The following is an 11,513-nucleotide window of genomic DNA, read 5'->3' as shown; positions in this document are numbered from 1 at the left end:
GTATCAGAGGGGTAGCCGTATTAGTCTGGATCTGTAAAAGTGGCAAAGAGTCCTGTGGCACGTTATAGACTAACAGACGTATTGGAGCATAAGCTTTTGTGGGTGAATACCCACTTTGGCGGATGCATACTCTGGTCATACTTACTTCTAGCAGATATCTGAGGGGTCTATTTCTTATACATGACAACACCTTCTTATTGTAACCCCTTTGGAGTTTAGAGAGCATGGCCCCTTTAAATCATTTTGCTAAGGAGCAAGGGGGAGCAGTGAGAGAAAGGAGGGAAACTGTAGGGTATGGCTCTAGAGCTCCAGAGAGAGAAGGGCTGCAGCAAGTAGGCCCTCGCAAAGTAAACCTGCCTGAAGCCTCGGAAGGACAGGGTGGCCAATCGGGGACACCTTAGGACAGGAGCCAGGAGGAGCACTGTGCCAGGGAGGAATCGCCCAAGAAGGACAAGCCAGACCTGGACCCAGTTTCACTGCTGCCCAGAGCTGCATGGCGCTGTGAGTACTGGGGCCTGTGACTCTGCATTGGGAATAAGGAGGGAGGCAGCTAATTAGTTAAGTGGGGAGATGGTCGCTCTGTGTGGCTTTGCAGAGAGCGGCAGAAGAGGGCACCGGAGGGGTTTGTTGGGGAAAGTTTACTGGCATTGAAGACGACCAGGAGCACCCAAGACTCACTGCCAGATTGGAAGTTTGCTCAGGCCTCCTGAACTCTGTGTGCAGACACATTGCTTAGGGTCTGCCCTTTCAGACTGTGCTACCACTAGGCCTGTGAAGCCTTGATTTGGATGCAACCCTATGTTTTACTGCTCCCCCTATATTTCCCCTTGTTGTTTTTCTCCTCTCATCCCTCTGTAAATAAATATTTCCCTTTCTTATATCCATTGTACTTTTCTGGTGGGTTCACTCTGTGGGGTTTGGAACAGATGCCTCTGGGGTGGAAGGGATTTTTCCTGTTGCATTCCTGCGTGCGCCTTCTCTTGCCCAGAGCTGCCTGCAGAGCAGACTCCATCTTGGCCATGAGGGTGCTAAAGTTACACCTGGTGGCCCATATAAGGATTTTGCAGTACACACATGCACACACCTATGTTGTGCACCTTTGGACTCTCCTTCATAAAGAAACTCCTGAGTGACTTAGTTAAAAAATAACTAAAATAAAATGGAGAAGGGATTACTAGAAGACCTGTGCCGAGGGGCACGAATCCCAGTAACCAAAACTGTGCTGGTGGCGAGGTTCCCAGAAGAGATGGAACCAAATGAAATTGAGGAGGGTCTAGATGCAGCTGAAATACTGGGGAGAGTGAAGGTCCACCCTCGTATTTACAACGGCAAAGTGAAGGGCATGGTAGCACCATGTACTCATTCCAAGGAAGCAGATCTTGATAAAGTACCCAAAGAGGTGCAAGGAGGCGGTATCCCCTGGACAATTCTGGGGTCAGAGCAGTCCCCTACTACTGTGCCCGTGTCACTTGAGGTGGATTCTTTAGTACAGAAATTGCAAGCTCTGATGGTGGATGAGAAGCGGATAAGAGAGGAAATAATTCTGGCATTAGGAGGGGCTCCAACACCCGCAGCACCCAGCCTGGTTGGATGAGCCAAAGTGCTGGGAAATGCTCTCAAAGATGCATTGAAGCCGGCATATGAGAAGCAGAAATGTGTGCTTGACAGTCTGAGGGGATCTGCCATGCAAATTGTCTGAGCCCTGAAAGACTCCCAACTAGCTGCCACAGTGCAAGACTATTTAACTGCTCTTGAGAGTGTCTACGGTGCTACTGATAGCAGTGAAGACCTGTATTATCGTTTCAGCCACACCTATCAGGAGTCCCATGAATGATTGTCGGATTTCCTCAGGAGACTAGAGGATTTGCTACGGCAGGTAGTGTGGAAGGAAGGCATCCCCACCAAGCACATTGATTCCACTAGGTTGGACCAGATCCTTCAGGGCACCCAACAAGATGGGTTGATGCGATGGCGACTGCAGCTGAGAGAGTGGGCCCAAAACCTACCCCCATTCTACAAGCTCATTCAAGAGATACGTGAAGAGGAGGAGTGATTGTTGCAAATGGACGCAGTAGTGCAGCCGAAGAAGGCAGGGAGTCAAACCACCACGGTGCTTGGAGAGATGGAAGAGGCCCCATCAGTGGCAGTGGCACTGAGAGATTTGACCCGAGAAGTGGCCATACTTTTCCATCCTCAAGAGTATCAGGAGGGGTGATAGCCGGCGAGAAGGTTTCTGTTACAACTGTGGGAGAGATGGTCACTATGCCTTGGACTGCCAAAACAAGACAGATCATGCAAGGGTATCTTAGAGATTGCGGCAAGCCATTAGGGAGCTTCAGGGAAACGCCAACAAGGCTTTGGGGAAGGAGTAACCCAAGACCCTGAAATTCCAAGGCTCCCCAGAAAAAAATACAAACAGGGGTTACATTATGTTTTATGGCAACGCACACTTACCTACTGAGTCTATAACTGCCACTTCATATATTCCTTGTACATTGATGCTACTACACTCTCTTATGCTGTTTGATATCCTTAAAAACCACAGTAGATATTTTTTACTATTGCCCTACTTTCCTGAGGTTCTCACTAAACCCTCACTGTATATTCTGTCTCCCAAAAACATAAATTTTTCATAAAGAGGCTTTCTTTCCTGGGGAACGCTCCCTGCAGTCCCGTATCAGGTGAGCAACCATTTCTTTAATCTTCCATATGTTACATAATCCATCTTTATGTCTATTCAATAAATATAAATTATTATTATTCAAACCACGGTAACAGTTAATGGCCTAACTATGAGTACTTCTCCAAAGGTATGTAAGGTGTACAGTAGCACATTATCCTCTATTTTGGGGTATAATTCATAGAATCCTCATCCTCTTTTCTCCTTAGTCCACAATTCCTGGCTTACCTTTTAAAATCCTTTTTAACTAAATTTTCAAATTCCTTCTTATTCTTTTTTATATCAATTGCTGCATTTTTAAAGCATTTTTTTGCTTCCTTCTCTGCCATTTCACTGCCAGGCATGCCAAAATGTGCTGGAATCCATGCTAGTACTATGTTCACATTCAAATGACATCTGTCTAGTTTGTCTTGCTAACAAAGTATTAATGACATTAGTTGAAAATGAGCCCAGCTGGCTCAGCCTTGCTTCTTTCTAGGCCTAAGTGACGTTGCACTTCATATGTTTTATGGAAATATGCTAATGAGTGTAAATATCATGTAACTGGAATATGCTTCATGCAAAAGGTCTCTTGTAAGGCATCATTACAAAGCTTATCTACTGAGTGTGTTCATCCTATTTGTATGAATGTATCATTCTTGTATCTGAAACTGGGAATATGAAATGTAACTCTGGGGTCATTGTAATTATGCAAAGTGTGGGCTATTAATAGTAGCTTGAAATCTTGATGGCTCCCATTAACTAGGACAATTGGTTGTGAATGGCTCTGTTTACTTGCAAATCTTCATGGGTACTTGCAGGCCAACCTTGAAAGAATGGAGAATGAGGTCTTAGTGATGTGATCATGTCACCTGGTACTGGAATCCATCTTCTAAATGGAAAAGCACCAGGTTTAAGCAGGGGTGGGGACCCAGAGAGACAAAACATTCCCGCCTTGTGCAAAAGCTATAAAAGGGGGTGGAACAGAACAAAGGAGGCTGGCCATCATGACAAAACCCCTACTTACCACCTGAGCTGGAACTAACAAGAACTGTACCAGGGAAAAAGGATTGGGCCCAGACTAGAAGGGAGTCTAGTCTGTGAAAGAAGCTTATTGGAACATCTCTGAGGGGGAAATTTACCTGTATTCAGTTTCTTAAATGTATTAGGCTTAGACTTGTGTGTTTTTTGTTTTGTTTTGCTTGGTAACTTACTTTGTTCTGTCGGTTATTACTTGAAACCATTTAAATCCTACTTTTTATACTTAATTAATTAACAAAAAAGTGATTAATACCTGGCAGAGCAAAGAGCTGTGCATCTCTCTCTATCAGTGTTATAGAAGGTGAACAATTTATGAGTTTACCCTATATAAGCTTTATACAGTGTAAAATGGATTTATTTGGGGTTGGATCCCATTGGGAGCTGGAGATAGGTGACTTGCTGAGGAGTTTCGGGTTAAAGTCTGCAGCTTTGGGGGCGTGGACCAGACCTAGGTCTGTGTTGCAGCAGACTAGCAGGTCTGACTCAAAAAGACAGGGTTCTGGAGTCCCAAGCTGGCAGTGGAAAATGGGCTGGGAGGAAATTCCACCACATCAGGTGACAGACAGCCTCAAGGGGGTTTTTGTGACTGAACCTGTCACAGCCTATATTAACCTTATCATCTGGTTGCCAGGGGAGCTACAATCTGGGCAACACAGAAAAACAGAAGTCATGTTGTCACGTTTTTAGGACTACTGTTACTAAAAACATCTAAAAAGAAAAGGAGGACTTGTGGCACCTTAGAGACTAACAAATTTATTAGAGCATAAGCTTTCGTGAGCTACAGCTCACTTCATCGGATGCATCCGATGAAGTGAGCTGTAGCTCACGAAAGCTTATGCTCTAATAAATTTGTTAGTCTCTAAGGTGCCACAAGTCCTCCTTTTCTTTTTGCGAATACAGCCTAACACGGCTGCTACTCTGAAACCTGTCCTAAAAACATCTAAAATCACTAACACTAAAAGAGATGAGATTTCCCCTCCTGTTTTTACTCCCTCTGTGAGTCAGTTTCAGTTTTCTCTGTATCGGCAATCAGGCCCCAATCCTGCCAAGTGTCCTGCAGAAACGAAGTTTGCCAGACACCTACCTATGTGTCATGCAGCAGGGTAAGCCGGTACACAGAGTGCAACCCGAACACCCTGTCGGCAAGAGAGCGCTGAAGGCGGCGCAGCAGTTAAAGGGAAGACGGGATTCCCAACCCCATCCCTGGCTGCAGGCCCAGCAGCAATCATTCTGCTCCACGGCGCCGACGCTCTGGGTGCTTGGAGGCTGCGACGCGGCGGAGCCGGCCCCATCAGCCAGTCTGTTGCTTAGCGACCAAACTCAGGACGCTACGTTCCTAAACCACTTCGCTACCGCGCCTGCGCACCTCCTTCCTGGCGTGTCCGCCTCGGCAGCGGTCATGACAGGCCGCACGTCACCGGGCCCGTAGGAAGAGGCGGGGCTCCACGGGCTCTGCGCCAATAGCGATGTTGCAGGGGGGCGGGGCATTCTAAGAGCCCCCCCCCCCGTGCAAGATGGCGGCGTTAGGGGTGCTGTTGAGCTGTCTGAGGACTCTGCGTCCCGGCGCTCGGTGCAGGTAGCGCTGCGGCCCTCTCGTCGGCCTCGAGCGGAGCCAGGACATTAGCCCGGGGTCCCCGCTCCGTCCCTGGCGCGTGTGGGGGGGCACCGCGCTGGCGCTGCACGGCCGGGCGCTGAGCGCCTGCAGCTCCCTCTCCTGGCCCTTGGGCAGCCTCGCCGCGAGCACCCGGACCCTGCCGTGCCGCGAGCGGGCGGCAGCGCCAGGCCCCGCTCGGCTCCTGACCCGGCCGTTCCCCCGGGGGGCGGGGGATGTGGTGCGGGCCGGTGGCGCCCCTGGAGAGGGACACGGGGCCACTCCGAACCGCGGGGCGAGGGCGCGGTTAGCTCCGACCCGCAGGCCGCGCGGTGTGACCCTGCCGGAGAAAACCGTCTTGGAACAATGCGCAGGTGCTCCAGGGACTCGCTAGTGCCCGGTGCCCGCCAAGAGTTGGCAGCAGCTAGCAAAATAGTCTCGCCTGTAGCTAAGGTACCTGTAATAGACAGGGTGTCGGAGGGGTGATGGACACGGACACTCCTGGTTCAGGGCACAAGCATCTCCCCAGGGACTCCCTCTGTGGGCAGGTTCGCCCAGCATGGTGGTCTGGGGCGTTCTTCGCTCCTGCCTCCGAAGCATCTGGTAGTGGCTGCTGTCACATACCCGATACCAGACTAACCTGACCATTGCTGTGAACCAGCCTGTTTTTATAATCTCTCTGTGCTCTCACTAGCTGTATGTACATTGAAGCAGTGTCCATTAGGCATTTCTCCTCCTCGACGCTCCCCATCCGTCCTAGGTTGTTTCTACTCTCTCATGAGAATTTCCCCCTCCCTCCCCCCCGCATTCCCAAAATCTCCTTTCTGGAGCTCTGCTCTAGTAACCTTTGTGCTTTTCACCTGCCTTGCTGACTTATTTCCATCCCCATCTTTTCACAGCAGCCTTTCTCCTACTTTGCTGCACCTAGTAAGAACACCACCCTGTTCTTCTCAGAATGGAGTCCACCATGTACCAAGCATCAGGGTGCAGTGGGCATCATCCTCTTCTAAGCCAGGGCAACCAGTGTCTGACTCTAGCGAGGGACAGATCTACCTCACCAACAGCTGTGTGAAGGTACAATTCTTTAGAAGGCACTCATGGTGTGTCATTGTGTGCATGTCATTGAAAAGGTTGTTGCAGTGCCTGGCACACTCTGAGCATGAAATTCTCTACTATTGACATACCTGTAACATCATGCTACTTATAGCTACTTGACCTAAAGGTTTCCAAAGCATTTGGTAATCATCTGTAGGGTTCACTAATGACCCCCCCACACCCCTTTCAGACATGCAGTCCCCTTTGAGGTAACTGCAGACTTCATGGTAGCTGAGTCTTGGGAAATCGGTGATTTCCCCCTCATCTCTCACATGAGCTGCATGAGGGATTCCCCACACATGGCTGTGGTGGACAAGTGTATGCTGCAGACCTGGCTGCTTATGAGGTACCTCCCCAAGGTCATACAGGTGCCCCTTCCATATTGCTCTGATTCTGGCCCTTGTCCTGTTGAGGCATCTTGTAGGCTTGATATGGGATTGGAAGCAGATGCTGTCTGCTTGCACGTGAATATTGCAGATCTTTTAATGCTCCTCCCTTTCTGCTTTGCAGAGGCTGCTGGAGATTATAGAAGGGTCTGAGTTTCTCAGGCTGCAAGTGGAGGGAGGTGGCTGCTCTGGATTCCAGTACAAGTTTTCTTTGGACACAGTTATCAATCCTGATGACAGGCAAGGACAGAGGATAAAGGGGTGTGGGTGTATGATGCGGGGGAAACTTCTGTGGACTAAAGTGGTGAGAAGGGTATGTGTGATAATATATGTTGAAGGGAGGAGGTGGGTGATCACAGCTCAGTAAGGGGAGGGAAGTGATCACAGTGTATTCCTTTATACTTCTGGAAGTGTGCTTTTCCCTTTTATGTCTGTGGGATTATAACAAGCCACATATGCTTCTTTCCTAGGGTGTTTGAACAAAGTGGTGCTCGTGTTGTTGTGGATGTGGACAGCCTGGCCTTTGTGAAAGGTGCAATGGTGGATTTCAGCCAGGAGCTGATCCGCAACTCGTTCCAGGTGGTGAGCAATCCACAGGCTGAGCAGGGCTGCTCATGTGGGACATCCTTTTCTGTCAAACTCTGAGTGGACTCCTCCTTGGGTGTTGCTTGGGTGGACATTGAGCCAGAGACTGTCCTCAGCATCCTCTCCAAGGGTTTCTCATTTTGGTATTTTCTCAGCTTCCCCAATCCTCCTCCTCAATCTGTTATACGATTACTACAAATGTCCCCATTTGCCTATCTGAACTGAGTCTGCAGCCAAGACCTATTGGACTCTCCCTCCAAGGGTTTGAAATAGGCTTTAAATCCCACACAAAAGCATCTTCTGTCCTCTATGAAGCTCCAGGAATTGCTGAATATAATGAGCCACCCTGATCTCCCTGAGCCACACAGCACATGGAACTGCCTTTCAGGAGCTGCCTATACATGTGTATTGACTATTTTTTTAATATCAGTTTCCATTGTTTATTTATATTTTTCATGCTTTTCAACGTGTGGTTAGAATGCAGCTCTCTAGGGAGATGGTTGTTTCCCCCTTGTCCTTAAACTGGATGTGGGATTCCTGGGATGCCTGCCCTTTACAGCTGGCTGTGGGTCTTCCCAGACAATTTGTTCTACTAATCTCCTTATTCTTGACGACCTACCTGCCTACAGGGAGCAGCCAGCAGCTGGGGAAAGACTGGTCTACCTCGTACATGTAGGTGAAGCAGAGAGGTGGGTGTAGGGGGGAGGATTAAAGCTTTAGGGTTAGGGCTCCAAAAAAAAAAAAAGCAAGCAATTTGGTTTGTTTCCCTCCTGATTCAATTTTAAAAAATGGTACAAATCAGCAAATGGCTTTTCAAACTCTCTCTACTTTTGCCAGCAGGGTATAAATTGCATGGTGGATTGGCGAGCCTGTGGTCACATCTAGGAGCCCTTGTACTCTGTCCTGCACATCACTTTGATTTAATAATCTAAAGCATTTTCCTAATTTTGATTCTTAGTCTAATCTCTCTTTAGCTTTGTGTCTGTTTTTAGGAGAGAAACACATCTCTCATTCCCTTTGTAGGGTAGTGCCCAGATACAACTGTGCTGTAGGAAGTGTGGCCTAGGGGCTTCCAATGCAACTTCATTTTCAGTTACTCATCACTTTGTGGAACTCCCTTCTTATAGCTGAAGTTTTCCATGCTTAGTCTCTGCCTGAAGGTGAATGTTTGGTAAATTTGAGCCAAAATGTTTTCAGGTGACAAGAGGGATAGAGAACTTGTGTGCTTTTCCCATTATTACAAAAGAACCTACTATAATAGTCTCACAGCCAAATTGTGGGATTTAAAAGAGTCAGTTTCCCATGGAATGGGGAGCATCCCAAGGAATCAGCTTGCGATTTGGGCAGATTTTAATCCGTTGAAAATTGAATACCAAGCAGTAAGTTTTTTTTTATTAAGTGTGTTAAATGCTTATCTAAAAAGGGTTTTTGCATGTGTGCACTGCTGAGTTACCCGTGTTTACTGATCTCTGTAGTGGTTGCTCCTAAATGGCTGTGATTTTTCCCCCTGCCCCCAATATTTTGAATCTGGATCTGCTGCAACTTTGGCTTCAGGGGAACGTCCAGAAGGTCCTGAGTTCTGCTCCAACCTCTTCCCTGAGTGGCTTTAATAATTTTCTGAAATGGACACACCTTCTTTTGTTATGTCTCTTATTTGCCCTTCCTAGGTGTGGGGCTAACATTAACCCATTTGGTAGATGGGGTTGCTGAAGGTACAGAGAACAGACTTTCCTAAACTCCCGTGGTTAAGCTTGCAACACAGCTGGGAAGAGTATGTTTATCTCTGTGCTAGAGTCTTGTTTTATCTACCAAACCACAGTGCTTCTCAGACAAAGTGTTTCCAATCTTATGCACTTAGAAGGTAAGCTCTAAAGCCTTGTGTAGATGCCGATCATTATTAACCCTGATTTTTAGGTAGGGTAACTAAGCCACAGGCACTGTTCTCTGATCCAAGAAACAGGTTCTAGTACTGTTTGAACTTGGGTAATTCCTTTTCTGTGCCTCATTTAATCGATACAGAAAAATAGGTATGAGTGATTGTAAGAATACAAGAATGGCAGGGGGCTCTGGGACACTGTAGAGCATGAAATTACTTAACTTTTTTTCTAAATGGACTTGATTTTAAGTTGTCCCTTTAACAATACAACTTTAACATTCTATCAATGAGTTTGTTGTATGGAATTTAAACTGAATGTACCTGTTCTGTTCCACTCCTCAAAATCTGTGTCTTTGCTCATTTTCTGTTCAGTGCTGTTGCGTAAGGAAACACTCCCTATACGCAGACCATTTTCCCCCTTTTGCAGAAGCTGCCTCCTGAGCGACTTAAAGAACACTTTAAGTACTACCTTTAGTCACTTCTGCACAATCCTGGGGAAAACCCACATATGCAGCTTTCTTCACCTGTAATGTTGGCAATATCTCAGTAACTACACTAGATGGCACTCTTACTCTTTGGGAGTCATGATGTTGAACAACAGCATACAGAGATTTTGGGCCTGAATTTTGGTTCTGGCTGAGCTGTGCCTGTCTCAGGTCCTAGGAAAGGGGCAAAAATGGCTTTGCAGCTTCCCAGTTCCAGGGATGGCTGGGGACTAGTTCAGCTCCCAGTGTAAGGTAAGGAGTACTCGTGGCACCTTAGAGACTAACAAATTTATTTGAGCATAAGCTTTTGTGAGCTACAGCTCACTTCATTGGATGCATACCACGAAAGCTTATGCTCAAATACATTTGTTAGTCTCTAAGGTGCCACAAGTACTCCTTTTCTTTTTGCGGATACAGACTAACAAGGCTGCTACTTTGAAACCAGTGTAAGTTAGAACAGTCTGGTTGTCGGTGGTGCGTCGAGGCTGTTCTGGAGTTCAGAGATGATTCAGCCACACAGTCTGTGCTGGAAGCTGCAAGGGAGAGTGGCATAGAGCTATTACCATAGCTTTAACCCACCAAAGAGAAATTCCCCATGCTGGCTAAATCTGTTGGCTTTGCACCAATGGTTTGTTGCAAACAGGCCATATGGAAATGGAGAATCAGGTCCCCTCCAGAATCCTCCTCCTGCAAAGAAAACTAAATGCACCAGAGATTTGCCTTGGTCTAATGCATTAGTGCTTTTAAAGAGCACACTTTAAGAACTTCTCAGCTCTTGATCTTATGGAGAGGAGGAAAGAGGAGAAGAGAGGAAAGTTGGGCACTTGGGGCCTGACTTTCTGAAGTGCTGAGGACCTGCAGCTCCCATTGACTCCAGCACTTTAAATATCAGGCCAATGAACTTCCATGGAGCCCATCACCTAAATAACTAAACTGGCGGTTCTCAAATTGTGGTACTTGAGCAGTCATTGGGTGGTATACTTATTAGTTTAAAGTATAATATTAGAATAAGAACCTGTTATGACACTGATTCATATAGTATTATGAAGGTAGTATGCTAAGTACTTTGGAGTCTTAGCTGTGTATGCTAGGTCTTACAGTCAGAATGCCTAAATGAAACTGTTAAGCTCTGGGTGCCACAATGTGAGGAAGGACCAGGATAAAGAGGGAGCTGGCATTGGTGGAGAGCGGTAGGGGTATGGAAGAAAATGTACAAATGCTGCTTGGAGAAGGGGATGGGTCTGAAGTGAGCACCAGTGGCATAGTGGAAAGAGCAGGGTTGAGTGTGTAAGTGCATAAGTAGGGAGGGAGAGAGCTGGGAAGTGCCTTCAAGGTTATGGCATCAAGTTTTAACTCCATCTGATGGAAAAGGGGGAGATGGTGAAAGGGTTTTAAAGATTGAGGATGACACAATGAGGACAAGCCAGGAAAATGTTCCTAGCAACTGTTGTTTGAATGGACAGGAAGTGGATAGTACGGGTGTCTGGAAAGCCAGATAGGAGGAAGTTGCATTAATGGAAATGAGATGAGGATTGACTGTGTGAGTCTTGAGTATATATAGAGAAAAAGCTTGGTTTTAGAGCCTCTGGAGCAAGTAGTGGCAAGGTTTGGACACCATCTGAATCTTTGGGGCAAAGGTGACACCCGGGTTGCTGGCCTTGGGGACAGGGCAGATGATTCAGTTCACAGTTCTGGAGAATGGTGAGAGTGGAAAGGCTAGTTCAGGAGTTCAGTTTTGTCCATGTTGCATTTGTTAACATAATATAACCAGGAGAAGATTGGATGGAGTGAGACA

At 47.0% G+C, this 11,513-nt stretch overlaps 1 protein-coding gene across 5 annotated transcripts; it reads left to right on the top strand.

Moving 5' to 3' along the window:
• Positions 1 to 264: 264 nt before the first annotated feature.
• ISCA2 (iron-sulfur cluster assembly 2) lies at positions 265 to 9,577 on the top strand. 5 transcript variants are annotated; one of them, XM_038407799.2, is made up of 4 exons: positions 265 to 501; positions 6,191 to 6,365; positions 6,897 to 7,012; positions 7,243 to 9,577. In XM_038407799.2, the coding sequence occupies exons 1-4, from the start codon at positions 494 to 496 to the stop codon at positions 7,415 to 7,417; spliced, it is 474 nt and encodes a 157-aa protein (XP_038263727.1). In that variant the 5' UTR covers positions 265 to 493; the 3' UTR covers positions 7,418 to 9,577. The 5 variants fall into 5 exon arrangements, with proteins under 5 accessions (XP_038263727.1, XP_038263728.1, XP_038263725.1 ...); XM_038407800.2 differs by having other exon boundaries at positions 282 to 501; positions 6,194 to 6,365; XM_038407797.2 differs by lacking the exon at positions 265 to 501 and adding an exon at positions 5,132 to 5,276.
• Positions 9,578 to 11,513: the final 1,936 nt, after the last annotated feature.

The sequence above is a fragment of the Dermochelys coriacea genome, chromosome 6 (assembly GCF_009764565.3).
Source record: "Dermochelys coriacea isolate rDerCor1 chromosome 6, rDerCor1.pri.v4, whole genome shotgun sequence".
In the NCBI taxonomy this organism is placed as follows: domain Eukaryota; kingdom Metazoa; phylum Chordata; order Testudines; family Dermochelyidae; genus Dermochelys; species Dermochelys coriacea.
This window is presented reverse-complemented; position numbering and strand designations above follow the sequence as displayed.

Excerpts from the sequence above, each read along its gene's own strand:
- ISCA2 (XM_038407797.2), top strand. The coding sequence starts at position 5,215 with ATGGCGGCGTTAGGGGTGCTGTTGAGCTGTCTGAGGACTCTGCGTCCC. Across the intron at positions 5,277-6,190 it reads CGTCCCGGCGCTCGGTGCAG|CAGCCTTTCTCCTACTTTGC; the intron begins GTAGCGCTGCGG and ends ATCTTTTCACAG. Across the intron at positions 7,013-7,242 it reads GTTATCAATCCTGATGACAG|GGTGTTTGAACAAAGTGGTG; the intron begins GCAAGGACAGAG and ends CTTCTTTCCTAG.